Raw genomic sequence first — 18,536 nt, forward strand, 5'->3', positions numbered from 1 at the left:
CTCCATTTATCTCTGTCACTCTTTACTAGCAGTAGATGTGTGTAATGTAGCGGATCGTATGATGGATAATAAAACAACCGCCGGCTTTGTTCGCTGTTCTGGGCTGCCGCCAGTTTCCTGGTTACGGGATGAATACGTGTTTTTCTTCCCCAAGGTCTTGTGCTGAGCAATCGCGGCGTCTCGCGGGGAGGATTGTCTGTAGCGTTTCATGTATGTCACAGCGCCGGAGCGTCTCGTTTTGTGTCTGGCGTATTGCAGATTTCAGTGGCCCGGCGGGGGGTCTCGGCAGCAGCTTTATGGCTTCTGGTTGTAGCCGGGAACAGAGGAAGATGCGGAATGTCTTCTGAGATGGGACGAGGGGGGCGAATTTTAACACTAGAATCCTGAGCCCCTCCTGGCCCTCCATCATTTTATCTTCGGGGGGAAAAAACACTGTATATACTTCCTCCCTAGGCAGCAGCGTGATCTGTAACGCCCGGTGTCCAGTGGACAAAGATTGTTGTACGGGGCCCAGCCCTGGTGTCATGTGATCACTGTGACCAATCAGAGGTCACTAGTCAGTTGTACACAATGGATTTCTTTCATAGCCATTCATTGTGTACCATTGTGATCTCTTTGTTTGGTCACAGCGATCACATAGTACTGAGCCAATCATATGGTACAGAGCCAATCACAGTTATCACATGGTACAGAGCCAATCACAGTGACCACTTGATAGTTGTACACAATGGCTTTCTTTCATAGCCATTCATTGTGTACCATTGTGATGTCGTGGTTGGTGACAGTGATCACATGGTACAGGACCAATCACAGGGATCACATGTCAGTTGTACATAAGGGCTTTTATTCATAGATATTCATTGTATACTATTGTGATCTGTGTGATTGGTCACAGTGATGATATGTTACAGGGCCAATCACATATCAGATGTACACAATGGCTTTTTTTTCATAGCCATTTGTTGTGTATTGTTATGATCTCTCTGGTCACAGTGATCACATGGTGCAGGGGCCAATCGCAGCTGACCTGTACCATGTGATAACTGTGGTCAATCACATAGCCATACATTGTGTACTGTTGTGATCTCTGTGATTGGTCACAGTGATCACATGGTGCAGGGGCCAATCACAGCTGACCTGTACCATGTGATAGCTGTGGTCAATCACAGCTGTCACAATAATACACAATAGCACATGAATGGATGCCATTCACAAAATGAATAATGATTGCTTATAACAGTGATCATCACTGTTATAAGAAATCATAGTGAGGGGAAAAAAAATCACCTCCCCAGAGTAGTGCCACTATGGTGGGGTTCAGATATTGTGTGGTACTTGTGGTATTAGACTCGTGCTGATCATGTCTCTTCTTTTTTTAGGTACCTTTATTTTCTGCAGATTAAACAGGACATTCTCACTGGGAGGTAATTCAAATTAAATATTTTCTAAAAATTTTTAATAAAGCAGATCTTCACCCTCGCATCCCCATTTCCCCCCCCCCCCCCAACATTTCAGATCACCCGCCCACTTCACCATTGCTGGGCCTCTGTTCTTCTCTGTGCAATGCAGGCAGATCATGGCTGGTGGGAGGGGCTGTACAGTGGAACCTTGGTTTATGAGTAACGCGGTTAACGAGCGTTTTGAAAGACGAGCAACTTTTTTTTTTCTTTTTAAATCCTGACTCGGTTTGCGAGTGTTGTCTCGCAAAACGAGCAGGATTCAAGCCAATGGGGTGTGCAGTACCGCATTTGGCCAGAGGTGCGGGGGCGCCAGTGACACTCAGAATGGTTCGGAGCCATTCGGAAATCCTCGAAATTAGTCCGTTCCCGAGTGTTCCTGAGCCTTTCCGAGGGATTCAGAGTTCAGCCAAGCTGTCCCCGAATATTTCCGTGGCTCTCCGGTGCCCCCTTTACCTCTGGCCACATGCGGTATTGCATGCAATAGAAGTCAATGGGGAACGAATTATCTTAGTTTCCATTGACTTCTATGGGGAGTGCTTTGAATTACCAGCATTCTCCTGGAACGGATTATGCTCGTAATCCGAGGTTCCACTGTATACAGCTTCCTGAAAACATCCCATCAGCAGGTTTTGGGGGGTTTCCTTGGCTCTTCTCTCACTGTGTCCTTCTTTTTATCTTTCAGGTTGCCCTGCCCGTACAGTACCGCCACCCTGCTGGCCTCTTACGCAGTTCAATGTAAGCTTCCATACCAGACGGGTCATGTCATGCGATTTCACACCTGTGCCATCAACCTTCATTTTCCTTAACCACGTCAATGCCGGGCACTTTTCCCCCCATTCCTGCCCAGGCCAGCTTTCAGCGCTGTCACACTTTGAATGACAATTGCGCGGCCATGGTACACTGTACCCAAACTACATTTTTATCATTTTGTCCCCACAAATAGAGATTTCTTTTAGGTGGTATTTGATCACCTCGGGGGGGGGGGGGGGGGGGGGGGTGGAAGGATTATTTTTCGCTAAACAAATTTAAAAAAAGACAGAAAAAACCCAAAACGTTTTTCTTTGCTTTTGTTATAAAATTTGGTAAATAAGTATGTTTACTCTTTCACTTATGGGCACTGGCGGGCACTGATGGGGTGGCACTAATTTGATAGGTGGTATTGATAGGCTGCACTGATGGGCACTCGTAGGTGGCACTGATGGGCAACACTGGGCACTGAAAGGCTGCACTGATTGGGTACTTATGGGTGACACTGATGGGCACTGAAGGCTGTACTGATGGGTACTTATGGGTGGCACTGATGGGCATCCCTGATAGAAGCACTGGCAGGCATTAGTGATGGGCAGTGATTGCCATGATTTATGGGCATTGATTGGCATCCTGGGTGGCATACCTGATGGTCATGGGTGGGCATCATTAGTGGGCATTCCTGGTGGTCCTAGCTGGGTGTCCTTGATGGGTACTTATGGGTGGCACTGATGGACACTGATAGGTGGCACTGATGGGCGACACTGGGCACTGAAAAGCTGAACTGATGGGTACTTATGGGTGGCACTGATGGGTGGCACTGATGGCCATCACTGATAGAAGCACTGGCAGGCATTAGTGATGGGCAGTGATTGCCATGATTTATGGGCATTGATTGGCATCCTGGGTGGCATACCTGATGGTCATGGGTGGGCATCATTAGTGGGCATTCCTGGTGGTCCTAGGTGGGCGTCCTTGATGGGTACTTATGGGTGGCACTGATGGACACTGATAGGTGGCACTGATGGGCGACAGTGATGGGCACTGAAAGGCTGAACTGATGGGTACTTATAGGTGGTACTGATGACCATCACTGATAGAAGCACTGGCAGGCATTAGTGATGGGCAGTGATTGCCATGATTTATGGGCATTGATTGGCATCCTGGGTGGCATACCTGATGGTCATTGGTGGGCATCATTAGTGGGCATTCCTGGTGGTCCTATGTGGGCGTCCTTGATGGGTACTTATGGGTGGCACTGATGGACACTGATAGGTGGCACGGATGGGCATCACTGATGGAGAACAGGATCGCGGGAGATAGTCTCTGTGATGTTGACCATGGCGAAGGTCCACTTTAAGGATGTAGCGCCCAGCTTCCCGGCCCATTTCTTAGCAGCCAGTTATTAATAATTTTTTTTAAAGAGATTAAAAAAATGGCAAAATGCATGAAAAAAAACTGCATACAAAATGTGCCTGAAAACTGCATCAAATGCAGAGATTTGAAGCTACTGTAGGGTTAACAATAAACAATTTAGGGGGTTTTAACTAATCTCCAGGCCTAAAATTATTATTTTTTTTTTTTTAAAAGTGCAAAAATAAAAAACATAAAAACAGCTCTGGAAGCATAAAGGTAATTGGGTCACAGGTTCCCCCCCCCCCAGCATCCCTTTTAAAAGGCTGTCACATGATTGGGAGCTGATCCCGCCAGCTTCTGAGCCAGAAGACTCTCTGTGAACAGCTCAGTCACTATGCTGGGAACACGCAATGATTACGCTTTGCGCACGGAAAGGATCTACCACCCGCGGGCACATATGTGTGTGGTGTGCAGGTGCCACTGGGCAGCAAGAGATGTTCAAGCCTATCTTAACCGACTATTCATTTGAATGCGTTTTAATAAATTCAATGTGAAGCAAAAGACCCGCTTTCCAATTGCTGTAAATCGGGGCTGCGCAGGAGCGAATCGCACCCACTGAGCACGGATTGCAGTTGCAATTCTCTGCGGGCCTGAATGGGGAATAAAAAAGGTGTGTGTTTTTTTTTTTTTTGTTACTCCTTGTTGGTGCATAAAAATATATATATATATATAATATTCCGTGGACTATATGCGTAGTCTGTGGACTCGGCTTTTAAAATGAATAAATATGAAACGGTTTCAGATGAAATGATTTGTGAAATATTCATCTTTACCCTTTTTTTTTTTTTTTTCGGTCTTTAAGCTGAACTGGGAGATTACAGCCACTCGGAGCACCTCCCCGGGTACCTCGCCGATTACTCTTTTATCCCCAGCCAACCTCTGGACTTCGAGAAGGAGATCGCTAAACTGCATCAGCAGCACAGGTGAGCCGACGCGATCGCAGAGATACAACCGCGTTTGTTCCTTTGTTACGTGTTCTCTGTACAGCGCTGCGGTATATGTCAGCGCTATATAAATGTATAATAATAGTGTGTGACTGTGGGGGGAGGGGACATTAGCGTGTAAGCTCCTCTGGTACAGAGACTGATGTGACTGTGGGGGAGGGGACATTGGAGTGTAAGCTCCTCTGGTACAGAGACTGATGTCACTGTGGGGGAGGGGACATTGGAGTGTAAGCTCCTCTGGTACAGAGACTGATGTGACTGTGGGGGAGGGGACATTGGAGTGTAAGCTCCTCTGGTACAGAGACTGATGTCACTGTGGGGGAGGGGACATTGGAGTGTAAGCTCCTCTGGTACAGAGACTGATGTCACTGTGGGGGAGGGGACATTGGAGTGTAAGCTCCTCTGGTACAGAGACTGATGTGACTGTGGGGGGGGGGGGGGGGCATTAGAGTGTAAGCACCTCTGGTACAGAGACTGATGTGACTGTGGGGGGAGGGGACAGAGTGTAAGCTCCTCTGGTACAGAGAATGATGTGACTGTGGGGGAGGGGACATTAGAGTGTAAGCTCCACTGGTACAGAGACTGATGTGACTGTGGGGGGAGGGGACATTGGAGTGTAAGCTCCTCTGCTACAAAGACTGATGTGCCTGGCTCAGTGTACAGCACTGCGGTATATGTCAGAGCTATACAAATGTATTATAATAATGTGTGATTGGGGAGGAGACATTAGAGTGTAAGCTCCTCTGGTACAGAGACTGATGTGACTGTGGGGGAGGGGACCTCTTTACAGCACTGCAGTATATGTCAGAGCTATATAAATGTATAATTATAATAGTGTGTGACTATGAGGGGGGGGGGGGGGGCATTAGAGTGTAAGCTCCTCTGTACAGAGACTGATGTGACTGTGGGGGAGGGGACATTAGAGTGTAAGCTCCTCTGGTACAGAGACTGATGTGACTGTGGGGGAGGGGACATTAGAGTGTAAGCTCCTCTGGTACAGAGACTGATGTGACTGTGGGGGAGGGGAGATTAGAGTGTAAGCTCCTCTGTACAGAGACTGATATGATTGGCTCTGTGTTCTCTGTACTGCTCTGCGGTATATGTCAGAGCTATATAAAATTGTATTGTAAATATTGAGGACTGTATTGGTGGTAATCAGTGGCCTCTCTTTGTTTTTCAGGGGCCTGACTCCGGCGGAAGCTGAATTCAGTTATCTGAACACGGGGCGCACCTTGGATCTGTACGGCGTGGAGCTGCACTACGCTCGGGTCAGTGCCTGCGTGTCGCATTAAGATCTTTTTTTTTTCCCTCCAGCCAGACATTCCTGTTTTATTTCCCATCGGCTGTATACAAAGCAGCCCCAGGCGGTGGTAATTGTATAGAAATGATTGATCACCACACACACACAGATTGATGCCATTGCACAATTAATTGGCGATGTCGGTGAGTTATGACGCCCACGTCTCCAGTCGTTAATCTCGGGTGTTTTTATTGCGGTCCCCCCACCCGCTCGGCTCTGATATTCCGCACACATCGTCACGCCAGTCTCCCATTTCAAAGGCTGACCTTTTCATTCCAATGTTTCCCGTCATTAGAAGAGCTTCCTTCCTGCGGAGTGCTTCTATCCGTCATCATCATCCCGCCTGTCCGTTACCGATGTGAACAGCTGTGCGAGCGCCGAGCGGGGGCAGATCGCCGAGCGGGGGCAGATCGGTGAGAGGGGAAGAGCGATGTGAGGGGAAGAGCGATGTGAGGGGAAGAGCGATGTGAGGGGAAGAGCGGGGGCAGATCGCTGAGAGGGGCAGAGCGATGCGAGGGTAAGAGCGGGGGCAGAGCGCTGAGAGGGGCAGAGCGATGCGAGGGGAAGAGCGGGGGCAGAACGCTGAGAGGGGCAGAGCGATGCGAGGGGAAGAGCAGGGGCAGAGCGCTGAGAGGGGCAGAGCGGGAGCAGAGCGCCGAGAGGGGCAGAGCGATGGGAGGGGAAGAGCGGGGACATATCGCCGAGAGGGGCAGAGCGCCGAAAGGGGCAGATCACTGAGAGGGTAAGAGCAGGGGCAGATCGCTGAGAGGGTAAGAGCGGGGGCAGATCGCTGAGAGGGTAAGAGCAGGGGCAGAGCGCTGAGAGGGGCAGATCGATGCAAGGAGAAGAGCGGGGGCAGAACGCTGAGAGGGGAAGAGCGATGCGAGGGGAAGAGCGGGGGCAGAACGCTGAGAGGGGAAGAGCGATGCGAGGGGAAGAGCAGGGGCAGATCGCTGAGAGGAGCAGAGCGGAAGAGCGGGGGCAGATCGCTGAGAGGGGAAGAGCGATGCGAGGGGAAGAGCGGGGGCAGAACGCTGAGAGGGGAAGAGCGATGCGAGGGGAAGAGCGGGGGCAGAACGCTGAGAGGGGAAGAGCGATGCGAGGGGAAGAGCGGGGGCAGAACGCTGAGAGGGGAAGAGCGATGCGAGGGGAAGAGCAGGGGCAGATCGCTGAGAGGAGCAGAGCGGAAGAGCGGGGGCAGATCGCTGAGAGGGGAAGAGCGATGCGAGGGGAAGAGCGGGGGCAGAACGCTGAGAGGGGAAGAGCGATGCGAGGGGAAGAGCGGGGGCAGATCGCTGAGAGGGGAAGAGCGATGCGAGGGGAAGAGCGGGGGCAGATCGCTGAGAGGGGCAGAGCGATGCGAGGGGAAGAGCGGGGGCAGAACGCTGAGAGGGGAAGAGCGATGCGAGGGGAAGAGCGGGGGCAGATCGCCGAGAGGAGCAGATCGCTGAGAGGGGCGAGCCCCGCAATATTTTACCCCCTTCCTGACCAGAGCACTTTTTGCGATGCGCCACTGTGTTATTTTAACTGACAATTGCGCGGTCGTGTGACGTTGCACCCAAACAAAGCTGATGTCCTTTTCCCCCCACAAATAGAGATTTCTTTTGGTGGCATTTGATCACCTCTGTGGTTTTTGTGCTATAAACAAAAAAAGAGCGACAATTTTGAGAATTTTTTTTTTTTTTTTTACATTTTGCTATAATAAATATCCCCCAAAAATATATAAAAAAAACTTTTTTTTTTTTCTTTTTATACTAGTAATGGCGGAAATCAGTGACTTATAGTGGGACTGCAATATTGCGGCGGACAATCGGACGCAAACTGACACTTTCAACACTTTTTGGGAACCAGTAACGCCAATACAGTGATCAGCGCCAAAAATATGCACTGTCACTGTACTGATGACACTGGCTTGGAAGGGGGTTTTAACGATCAAAGGTTTAACTGTGCCTAGCCAGTGTTTTAGTGTAGTGGGGGGGGGGGGGGAAGTGCTTTTACTAGGGGGAGACACAGGATCCATGCCTTCCCTACTGACAGATCGCCGTTCTACCTCTGTGCGCAGTGATCGGCGGGCAGCGGTGGACATCGAGTCCATGGTACCCGCAGATCCGCTTCCGCAGCTTATAATCACAGCGGGTGGCCGGTGGCACATGTGTGCGCCCCAGACCCGGAAGTGCAGGGTCCCGTACTAGGTAGGTGATCCGGGGCAGCGGTGCCACCTTGCGGCCGTATGTTTAAGTCATACGGGCGGTAAGTGGTTAATCAGCATTCGTTTTCCCTTCTCATACATATAATTTTCTTAATTTTTTTTTTCTTTATTCTTGTTTTTCTAACAATTGATATTTAAACTTTTTATTATCTTTTATTATTTATTTATTACTATTTTTTTTATTCGCTTTTGTTTTTTAACTGTTAAAAGTGTTTGTAAACCTCAGACATGAAATATGAACAAAGCACATCCCTCTATACTGTGTACTTGTCTCAGTCCAGAGCACTGAGTGTCATTTGCGTCTGCTGCCTCCTTCCTCTACTATCAGCACCAGCCCCTTCTGACACCAAGAGAAAAAAAAGGTGACAGGGGGAGGGGTCTCCAACACACAGCCTGTGATTGACAGCATCAGCTCTGTTCCTGTGTGCTGTGTGAAAACGAGGGGGGGGAGGGGGTTGTACACAGGTACAAAGCACTCCTTGGGAACATAGATAACCCTTTTGATCACCCCTGATGTCAGACCTTCCCAGCCAGTGTCATTAGTACAGTGACAGTGCATATTATTTAGCACTGATCACTCTATTGGTGCCACTGGTCCCTAAAAAAAAAAAAAGTGTCGGTGTCCGCCACAATCCCGCTGTAAGTCGTAGATCGGCGTCATTACTAGTAAAAAAAAAATAATAATAATTCCAAAACACTATCCCATAGTTAGCCCTTTGATCGCCCCTGATGTAAACCCCTTCCCAGTCAGTGTTAGTACAGTGACAGTGCATATTTTTTTTCCCTACTGTATTAGTGTCACTGGTTCCCAAAAAAGTGTCAGATGTCCGATTTTTAATGTCGCAATCCCACTAAAAATTCCCGCCATTACTAGTGAAAAAAAAATAAAATCCAGAAAAATATCCTTGTGTAACTTTTGTGCAAACCAATCAATAAATGCTTATATTTTTTTTTAGCTAAAAATATGTAGCAGAATACATATTGGCCTAAATGTATGAAGAAATTAGATGTTTCTCCATTTTTTTTTTTTTTTTTTTTTATTAGATTTGTTTTATAGCAGAAAGAAAAAAAAATAGTGTTTTTTTTTGTTTTTTGTTTTTTGGAAATGATCTTTTTTTGTGGTTTATTGCGTAACACCACAGGAAACCTCTATTGGAGGGGGGACATCATTTTTTGGGGGGGGGGGTACAGCATTGGATGACCGCGCAATTGTCAGTTATAGTAACGCAGTGCCCCATTGCAAAAAAAAGACTGGTCATGAAGGGGGGGGGGGTAAATTCTTCCGGAGCTGAAGAGGTTAATTAGGGCTGATTGGGATAAACGAAAAGTTGTAAAGGGGTTAAGTGGAAACAAGTTTTATTTTAAATTGCACACACTACTTTTTTTTTTTGTTTGTTTGTTTTTTCTTCTGCGCACACCAGCGCCACACAGTGGTGGGAATTGACTTCATAGAAAACACGGCGAACTGTCCTGTTTTTGTGCCAAGGGATAAGGCGGCCCGGTGTAGACAGTGTGAAGAGGACCCTAAATATGAAGAGGGAGTCATATAACATTTAATGGGGGGGAGGAGTTGGGGGGGTGGGGGGGGGGTGTTAACCCGATAGGTGCAGTTCCTGTTGATGTGCGGATCCGCCCTTCGCGAAGCGGCTTTGGTAACGTTTGAGTTTTCCATCCTCCCTGCAATAACACCGGTGGAAGACCGCAATTACCCCGGAGAACCCTCCCAGCTGGAGCTGTAATTTAATGTGGATTGTCTCATCTGGCTGCTCACAAGCGCCGGAGCGCGGCGTCTATTTTTACCGCCCTGAACGGACAGGCGGCCAATGAGTGGCCAGAAACCCAGCCTGCTGTCGCTGGGCTTAAAGTGGTATAAGACCCCAAAATCAAACATTTATTATACGGCAGCTTACCAATTCTTAGATGTGATGGCTGCATTATTGTGTTATATATATTTTTTTTTTTATATATAATTTATTTTATATATTTTTTATATATATACATATATCATTTATTTTATATTTTTTTTTATATATATACATATATAATTTATTTTATATATTTTTTATATATACATATATAATTTATTTTATATATTTTTTATATATACACATATATAATTTATTTTATATGTATATATATATACATACAGTGGTGTGAAAAAGTGTTTGCCCCCTTCTTCATTTCCTGTTCCTTTGCATGTTTGTCACACTTAAGTGTTTCGGAACATCAAACCAATTTAAACAATAGTCAAGGACAACACAAGTAAACACAAAATGCAATTTGTAAATGAAGGTGTTTATTATTAAAGGTGAAAAAAAATCCAAACCATCATGGCCCTGTGTGAAAAAGTGATTGCCCCCTTGTTAAAACATACTATATCTGTGGTTGTCCACACCTGAGTTCAATTTCTCTAGCCACACCCAGGCCTGATTATTGCCACACCTGTTCACAATCAAGGCATCACTTAAATAGGAGCTGCTTGACACAGTAAGGTCCACCAGAAGATCCTTAAGGCTGGGTTCACACCGCTGCGATGCGGGAACGCCGCGAATCCGCGGCGTTTTCCCGCATCGCACGACTCCCGCCGGCAGTTCACACTGCCCTATGCGAACGGCTGGGAGTGTCAATGATATGTTAATGACACCCCCAGATCCGATCGCATATCGCAGTGCAATCTGCCGACTCGCACAAGAATCGGATCGCATGGTGTGAACCCCCAATGCGATCCGATTCTGTTGCGGACGAAAAAAAGGGTCCCGTGCGAGTTTGCTGCGGGACCGCTGCGAGTTCAGCCATACTATCTGTATGGCTGAACTCGCAGCGCTACGGAGATCGGATGTGATATGCGGTGCGAATCACATCCGGATCTCCCCCCGCAGCAGTGTGAACCCAGCCTTAAAGCTACACATCATGCCGAGACCCAAAGAAATTCAGGAACAATTGAGAAAGAAAGTAATTGAGATCTATCAGTCTGGAAAGGGTTATAAAGCCATTTCCAAAGCTTTGGGAATCCAGCGAACCACAGTGAGAGCCATTATCCACAAATGGCGAAGACATGGAACAGTGGTGAACCTTCCCAGGAGTGGCCGGCCGCCCAAAATGACCCCAAGAGCGCAGCGACGACTCATCCAAGAGGTCACAAAAGACCCCACAACAACGTCCAAGGAACTGCAGGCCTCACTTGCCTCAGTTAAGGTCAGCGTTCATGCCTCCACCATCAGGAAAAGACTGGGCAAAAATGGCCTGCATGGCAGAGTTCCAAGGAGAAAACCACTGCTGAGCAAAAAGAACATCAAAGCTCGTCTCAATTTCTCCACAACACATCTTGATGATCCCCAAGACTTTTGGGACAACATTCTGTGGACCGATGAGACAAAAGTGGAACTCTTTGGAAGGTGTGTGTCCAAGTATATCTGGCGTAGAAGGAACACTGCATTTCATAAAAAGAACATTATACCAACAGTAAAATATGGTGGTGGTAGTGTGATGGTCTGGGGCTGTTTTGCTGCTTCAGGACCTGGAAGACTTGCCGTGATAAAAGGAACTATGAATTCTGCTGTCTACCAAGAGATCCTGAAGGAGAATGTCCGACCATCTGTTCGTGTACTCAAGCTGAAAGGAACTTGGGTTCTGCAGCAGGACAATGATCCTAAACACACCAGCAAGTCCACCACCGAATGGCTGAAGAAAAACAAAATGAAGACTTTGGAGTGGCCTAGCCAAAGTCCTGACCTGAATCCTATTGAGATGTTGTGGTATGACCTTAAAAAGGCCGTTCATGCTCGAAAACCCTCTAATGTAACTGAATTAGGACAATTCTGCAAAGATGAGTGGGCCAAAATTCCTCCAGGACGCTGTAAAAGCCTCATTGCACGTTATCGCAAACGCTTGGTTGCAGTTGTTGCTGCTAAGGGTGGCCCAACCAGTTATTAGGTTTAGGGGGGCATTCACTTTTTCACACAGGACCATAATGGTTTGGATTTTTTTTCACCTTTAATAATAAACACCTTCATTTACAAATTGCATTTTGTGTTTACTTGTGTTGTCCTTGACTATTGTTTAAATTGGTTTGATGTTCCGAAACACTTACCGTATATACTCGAGTATAAGCCGAGATTTTCAGCCTCTTTTTTGAGGCTGAAAGTGCCCCCCTCGGCTTATACTCGAGTCATCGCTGTCTGCCCGCTCGATCAGCGTGTCGAGCAGACAGACAGCGGCCATTCTATTCAAAAGCCGCGCCTCCGGCTCCGCCTTCGCCTGTGATAGGCGGAACACTGAATTTCCCAGCAGCCTGTGTTCCGCCTATCACGGACGTCGTATCATCCTCGTACTACGGACGAGGATGATACGACGTCTGTGATAGGCGGAACACAGGCTGCTGGGAAATTCAGTGTTCCGCCTATCACAGGCGAAGGCGGCGGCGCAGCTTTTGAACTTTACAATGGCCGCCGACGAAGAGGGCACGGGACGGCACGGGACGGGACGGGACGGGGGCAAGGCAAGGCAAGGCACGACACGGGACGGATGCAAGGCAAGGCACGGCACGGGACGGAGGCAAGGAGGCAAGGCACGGGACGGAGGCTCGGGACAAAGGTAGGCTGGACACACACACACACACACACACACACACACACACACACACACATGGATGGAGACACACACAGGGATGGATGGATGGAGACACACACACACAGGGATGGATGGATGGATGGATGGATGGAGACACACACACACAGGGATGGATGGATGGATGGATGGAGACACACACACACAGGGATGGATGGATGGATGGACACACACACACACAGGGATGGATGGACGGACACACAGGGATGGACGGACACACAGGGATGGACGGACACACAGGGATGGACGGACACACAGGGATGGACGGACACACACACAGGGATGGACAGGCATGTCTCACCCTCGGCTTATACACGAGTCAATAAGTTTGCCAGTTTTTTTGGGGGTAAATTGGGGGCCTCGGCTTATATTCGGGTCGGCCTATACTCGAGTATATACGGTAAGTGTGACAAACATGCAAAGGAACAGGAAATGAGGAAGGGGGCAAACACTTTTTCACACCACTGTATATAATTTATTTTATATATTTTTTATATATATATATATATATATAAAAAAAAAAAAATTTTTTTTGTTTTGGCTTTCTTTCCTTTTATTTTCACCCGGTGATCCAGCCAGCTAGTCCTGTTGTTTTTTTTTTTTTTTCACAAGCTCTCCAGCAGATTGTGTCAGTTTACATAAATGAGACCAACCACCTTTAACTGACAATTGCGCGCTCGTGTGCGACGCTGTACCAAAATAAAATCAATGTCCCCCCCCCCCCCCCCCACAAATAGAGATTTCTTTTGGTGGTATTTGCGCAATCAACAAAAAAAAAAAAAAAAAAAAAAAGCGCAACAATTTTGAAAAAGAAACAAATATTTTTACTTTTTGCTAAAAAAAATAATAATAAAAAAACAAAAAAACACATCCAGTAAAAAATTGAATTTCTTCAATTTAGGCCAATATGTATTCTGCCACATGGTTTTTGGTTAAAAAAAGAAGAAAAAAAAAATAATCCCAATAAGCGTATAGTGATTGGTTTGCGCACGGTCGCGTTTACAAACTATTGGATAATTTTATGGCATTTTTTTTATTATTTATTTATTTTTTTACTAGTAATGGCTTACTTTTTGCCATAAAACATAATTAATAAAAAAAAATTAAAAAAATAGAAAAAATATATTCATCAATTTGGCCCAATATGTATTCTGCTACTTATTTTTTGTAAAAGAAAAATCCCAATAAGCGTATATTGATTGGTTTGCGCAAAATTTATAGCGTATACAAAATAGGGGATAGTTTTATGGCATTTTTTATTATACTTTTTTTTTTTTTTTTTTTTTATTACTAGTAATGGCGGCGATCTGCGATTTATTTATTTTTATCGCGACTGCGACATTATGGCGGACACATCGGACAATTCTAACACTATTTTTGGACCATTGTCATTTATACAGCGATCGGTGCTATAAAAATGCACTGATTACTGTGTAAATGACACTGGCAAGGAATGGGGTTCACCACTAGGGGGGAGATGAAGGGGTTAAGTGTGTCCTAAGGAATGATTCTAACTGTGGGGAGGAGGGGCTTGAACGCACATGACAGCAATCGCTGCTCCCGATGACAGGGACCTGTGATCTCCTCCTGTCATATCGCTAGGCAGAACGGAGAAATGCCTTGTTCACAAAGGCATCTTCTACTTCTCCGTGACACGATCGCGGGCACCCGGCGGACACCGAGTCTGTGGGACCTGCGGTCACCGAAAATGCGGCGCGCACGCGCAGCACCGCTTCTTAAAGGGGACGTACCTGTACGCCCTTTTGGCCACCCGTGCCAGTCTGCCGACGTACAGCGTCGCACAGTGGTCGGGAAGCGGTTAAGTGGTTAAAGTAATGACGGGGGGGGTTTCCCTCTTGGGGGGCCGGCAAGCGGTATCCCGCTTTAAGACCAAACTTCAACATTCCCTCCAGTCTTTGCACGGTTGTAGCGGCTCCACTCCTGGACTGAAACGGCTTCCTCTGATTTCACCGCACACTGTGAGCTTCTCCATCGTTGGGGTTTACATTTTATGTTCATTAGCGAGGGAGGCAAGAATGCTGAATAAAAAAAAAATACAGATAGCAGACCCAGCCACCCGATGTGTATATATCTGATCTTGTCAGTTCTGTACTGTAATTGTATTTTTTTTTAATACTGTTCCAGGATCAGAGTAACAATGAGATCCTGATCGGAGTGATGTCAGGAGGGATTGTTATCTATAAGAACCGGGTACGAATCAATACCTTCCCATGGTAAGCCCACTTCCTTTATCTTTCATCTTATATGTGTTAGTAGTGATGGAGGAAATGTCGCCTGTGCCTTGACTCCCCCCCCAGAGGCGGCTCTGCGCTCCTCCTGGGCTGGTCCCTCATTTTTTTTGGTATGCGTTAAAGGATATGTAAAGGTTCATTTAAAAAAAAAAACCTGTCATACTTACCTCCTCTGTGCAGTTGGTTTTGCACAGAGTGGCCCCCGATCCTCCTCTTCTGGGGTCCCCCGCAGCGCTGCCAGGTTCCTCTCCCACCGGTTTCTTATAGAATGTGTCAGGATGGAGAGCAGGGAATGTGTCATTTTTTACCGGCCCACTCATTGGCTTGATGAATCGGGTCAGTGATCCGTACCGATCACTTCATTCACAACTGAGACATAGTAAACTGTTTTCTATGCTTCCGTTTATGAATGAGCGGTGAAGCCTCTGTACGGAGCTCTTCTTCCTCTCCATTCATTCTGTGCTGCTGAGGCTGCAGAGATGGAGACTGAGGGCTTTTGTGTCCTTAACCACTTCAGCCCCGGAAGCTTTTACCCCCCCCCCCCCTTCATGACCAGGCCATTTTTTGCGATACGGCACTGCGTTGCTTTAACTGACAATTGCGCAGCCGTGTGACGCTGTACCCAAAAAAAAAGAAAAAGGGGGTCTTATTAGACTCCCACAGTCTCCTCTGCCCTCCATTGCAGGGAAATAACCACTTCAGCCCCGGAAGATTTGGCTGCTCAATGACCAGAGCAGTTTTTGTGATACGGCGCTGCGTAGCTTTAACTGACAATTGCGCGGTCGTGCCACGCTGTACCCAAATAAAATTTGATGTCCTTTTTTTTTCCGCCACAAATAGATCTTTCTTTTGGTGGTATTTGATCACCTCTGTGTTTTTATTTTTTTTATTTTTTTTTGCGCTTATAAACAAAAAAACAAATGAGAAATATATATATATATAAAATAACTTTTTTTTTTTTTTCTGCTATAAAACATATTTAATAAAAAAAAAAAATGGAAATAAATCAAATTTTTGGAGCCCCTCTCCCTTCAAAGTTTAAACGAAGCCGAACACACACCACAGTAACACCCTGATTGCGGTTCCCAGGGCCGCCATCGGAGGGGTACAGCCAGTACACAAGTAAGGGGCCCAGGCATCCGAGGGGCCCGGACCCCGGGTCACAACCCAGGCCATCTTTAATAGGCGGCAGCTGCCGTCAGAACGGACTGGCTGTCAGGATACAGGGGTGGGTGGATCCCATGTGTCGGGGCCCGCTGTCAGGCGCTGTGCGGGGTGAGGTCAGCTGCCAAGGTCGGAGGGTCCCATGAAGGAGGACATTCTGGGGGGGAGGAGTCCCCTGCCCTTTTGTGCATGCAGATTGGGGCCCGCTGTCACAGTCAGGCAGGCTCCGCTTCAGTCAGGATCCAGTGTGCAGCGTGCTGTGTGGGTTGGGGGAGGCCAGATGGTGCCAGCAGAGGTCCCCATGGAGGAGGAGGTCAGGATGGACACCCCCCCCCCCCCGCTCTTTCTTGCAGCTGCTGCGGGAGGGATGGGACACGGGTTCAGCTACCCCTCCTGGCACTGCTGGACAGCTGAGAGCTGGGAAGACTGATGCTTCCTTAGGTATGTGTGACACTGCCTCCCACATGTCCCCCGCTGCCTCTACCTGTGACACTGCCTCCCACCTGTCCCCCGCTGCCTCTACCTGTGACACTGCCTCCCACCTGTCCCCCGCTGCCTCCCACCTGTAACACTGCCTCCCACCTGTCCCCCGCTGCCTCTACCTGTGACACTGCCTCCCACCTGTCCCCCGCTGCCTCTACCTGTGACACTGCCTCCCACCTGTCCCCCGCTGCCTCTACCTGTGACACTGCCTCCCACCTGTCCCCCGCTGCCTCTACCTGTGACACTGCCTCCCACCTATCCCCCGCTGCCTCTACCTGTGACACTGCCTCCCACCTGTCCCCCGCTGCCTCTACCTGTGACACTGCCTCCCACCTATCCCCCGCTGCCTCTACCTGTGACACTGCCTCCCACCTGTCCCCCGCTGCCTCCCACCTGTGACACTGCCTCCCACCTGTCCCCCGCTGCCTCCCACCTGTGACACTGCCTCCCACCTGTCCCCCGCTGCCTCCCACCTGTGACACTGCCTCCCACCTGTCCCCCGCTGCCTCTACCTGTAACACTGCCTCCCACCTATCCCCCGCTGCCTCTACCTGTGACACTGCCTCCCACCTGTCCCCCGCTGCCTCCCACCTGTGACACTGCCTCCCACCTGTCCCCCGCTGCCTCTACCTGTGACACTGCCTCCCACCTGTCCCCCGCTGCCTCTACCTGTGACACTGCCTCCCATCTGTCCCCCGCTGCCTCCCACCTGTGACACTGCCTCCCACCTGTGACACTGCCTCCCACCTGTGACACTGCCTCCCACCTGTGACACTGCCTCCCACCTGTGACACTGCCTCCCACCTGTGACACTGCCTCCCACCTGTGACACTGCCTCCCACCTGTCCCCCGCTGCCTCTACCTGTGACACTGCCTCCCATCTGTCCCCCGCTGCCTCCCACCTGTGACACTGCCTCCCACCTGTGACACTGCCTCCCACCTGTGACACTGCCTCCCACCTGTCCCCCGCTGCCTCTACCTGTGACACTGCCTCCCACCTGTCCCCCGCTGCCTCTACCTGTGACACTGCCTCCCACCTGTCCCCCGCTGCCTCCCACCTGTGACACTGCCTCCCACCTGTCCCCGCTGCCTCTACCTGTGACACTGCCTCCCACCTGTCCCCCGCTGCCTCTACCTGTGACACTGCCTCCCACCTGTCCCCCGCTGCCTCCCACCTGTGACACTGCCTCCCACCTGTCCCCCGCTGCCTCTACCTGTGACACTGCCTCCCACCTGTCCCCCGCTGCCTCTACCTGTGACACTGCCTCCCACCTGCCCCCGCTGCCTCCCACCTGTGACACTGCCTCCCACCTGCCCCCGCTGCCTCCCACCTGTGACACTGCCTCCCACCTGCCCCCGCTGCCTCCCACCTGTGACACTGCCTCCCACCTGTCCCCCGCTGCCTCTACCTGAGACACTGCCTCCCACCTGCCCCCGCTGCCTCTACCTGAGACACTGCCTCCCACCTGTCCCCCGCTGCCTCCCACCTGTCTGTTATGCTGCCCCCTACCTTTTCTGCTGCCCCCCCCACCTTTTCCACTGCCCCCTCTTCCATGATACTTCCCCCTCCAGTTCTGCTGCCCCCCCCCCCCCCGGCTGTCCAGTTGCCCCCTGTTCATCTGGCTACCCCCTCCTGTCACGCTGCTCTTCTTTTGTGACACTCCCCCCTCTTAACTCACTGCCCCCCACCTGTCCCCCCCTGCTCCCTTTCTGTCCCACGTCCCTCCTTGTGCGGTAGGAGGAGGAAGAATAGGGATGGAGGAGATGGGACTGGAGGAGGGGGGGGACATGGGATGGAGGACATTTGACTGGAGGAGGAAGGACATGGGATGGAGAAGGACGTGGGATGTCAGTAGGTGAATACCATGGGGAAAGTTGGCGGTCAGGCCCCAGGCCTAAAGCTGTGTAAGGGGCCCCCACAATTTCTGATGGCTG

The 18,536-nt window shown here is 49.3% G+C and overlaps 1 protein-coding gene across 1 annotated transcript in view; it reads left to right on the plus strand.

Annotated features, from left to right (window-relative positions):
- Positions 1 to 18,536, plus strand: part of PTPN4 (protein tyrosine phosphatase non-receptor type 4) — a 172,009-nt gene that overhangs the window by 57,476 nt on the left and 95,997 nt on the right. Inside the window, exons 6-10 of the mRNA XM_077450205.1 lie at positions 1,380 to 1,424; positions 2,143 to 2,195; positions 4,426 to 4,546; positions 5,748 to 5,835; positions 14,848 to 14,936. Of these exons, the coding sequence (XP_077306331.1) occupies positions 1,380 to 1,424; positions 2,143 to 2,195; positions 4,426 to 4,546; positions 5,748 to 5,835; positions 14,848 to 14,936 (396 nt within the window). The remainder of the gene's footprint in view (positions 1 to 1,379; positions 1,425 to 2,142; positions 2,196 to 4,425; positions 4,547 to 5,747; positions 5,836 to 14,847; positions 14,937 to 18,536) is intronic.

Source organism: Lithobates pipiens, unplaced genomic scaffold (assembly GCF_037356315.1).
Source record: "Lithobates pipiens isolate NorthernLeopardFrog02 unplaced genomic scaffold, aLitPip1_a1.2 Scaffold_22, whole genome shotgun sequence".
In the NCBI taxonomy this organism is placed as follows: domain Eukaryota; kingdom Metazoa; phylum Chordata; class Amphibia; order Anura; family Ranidae; genus Lithobates; species Lithobates pipiens.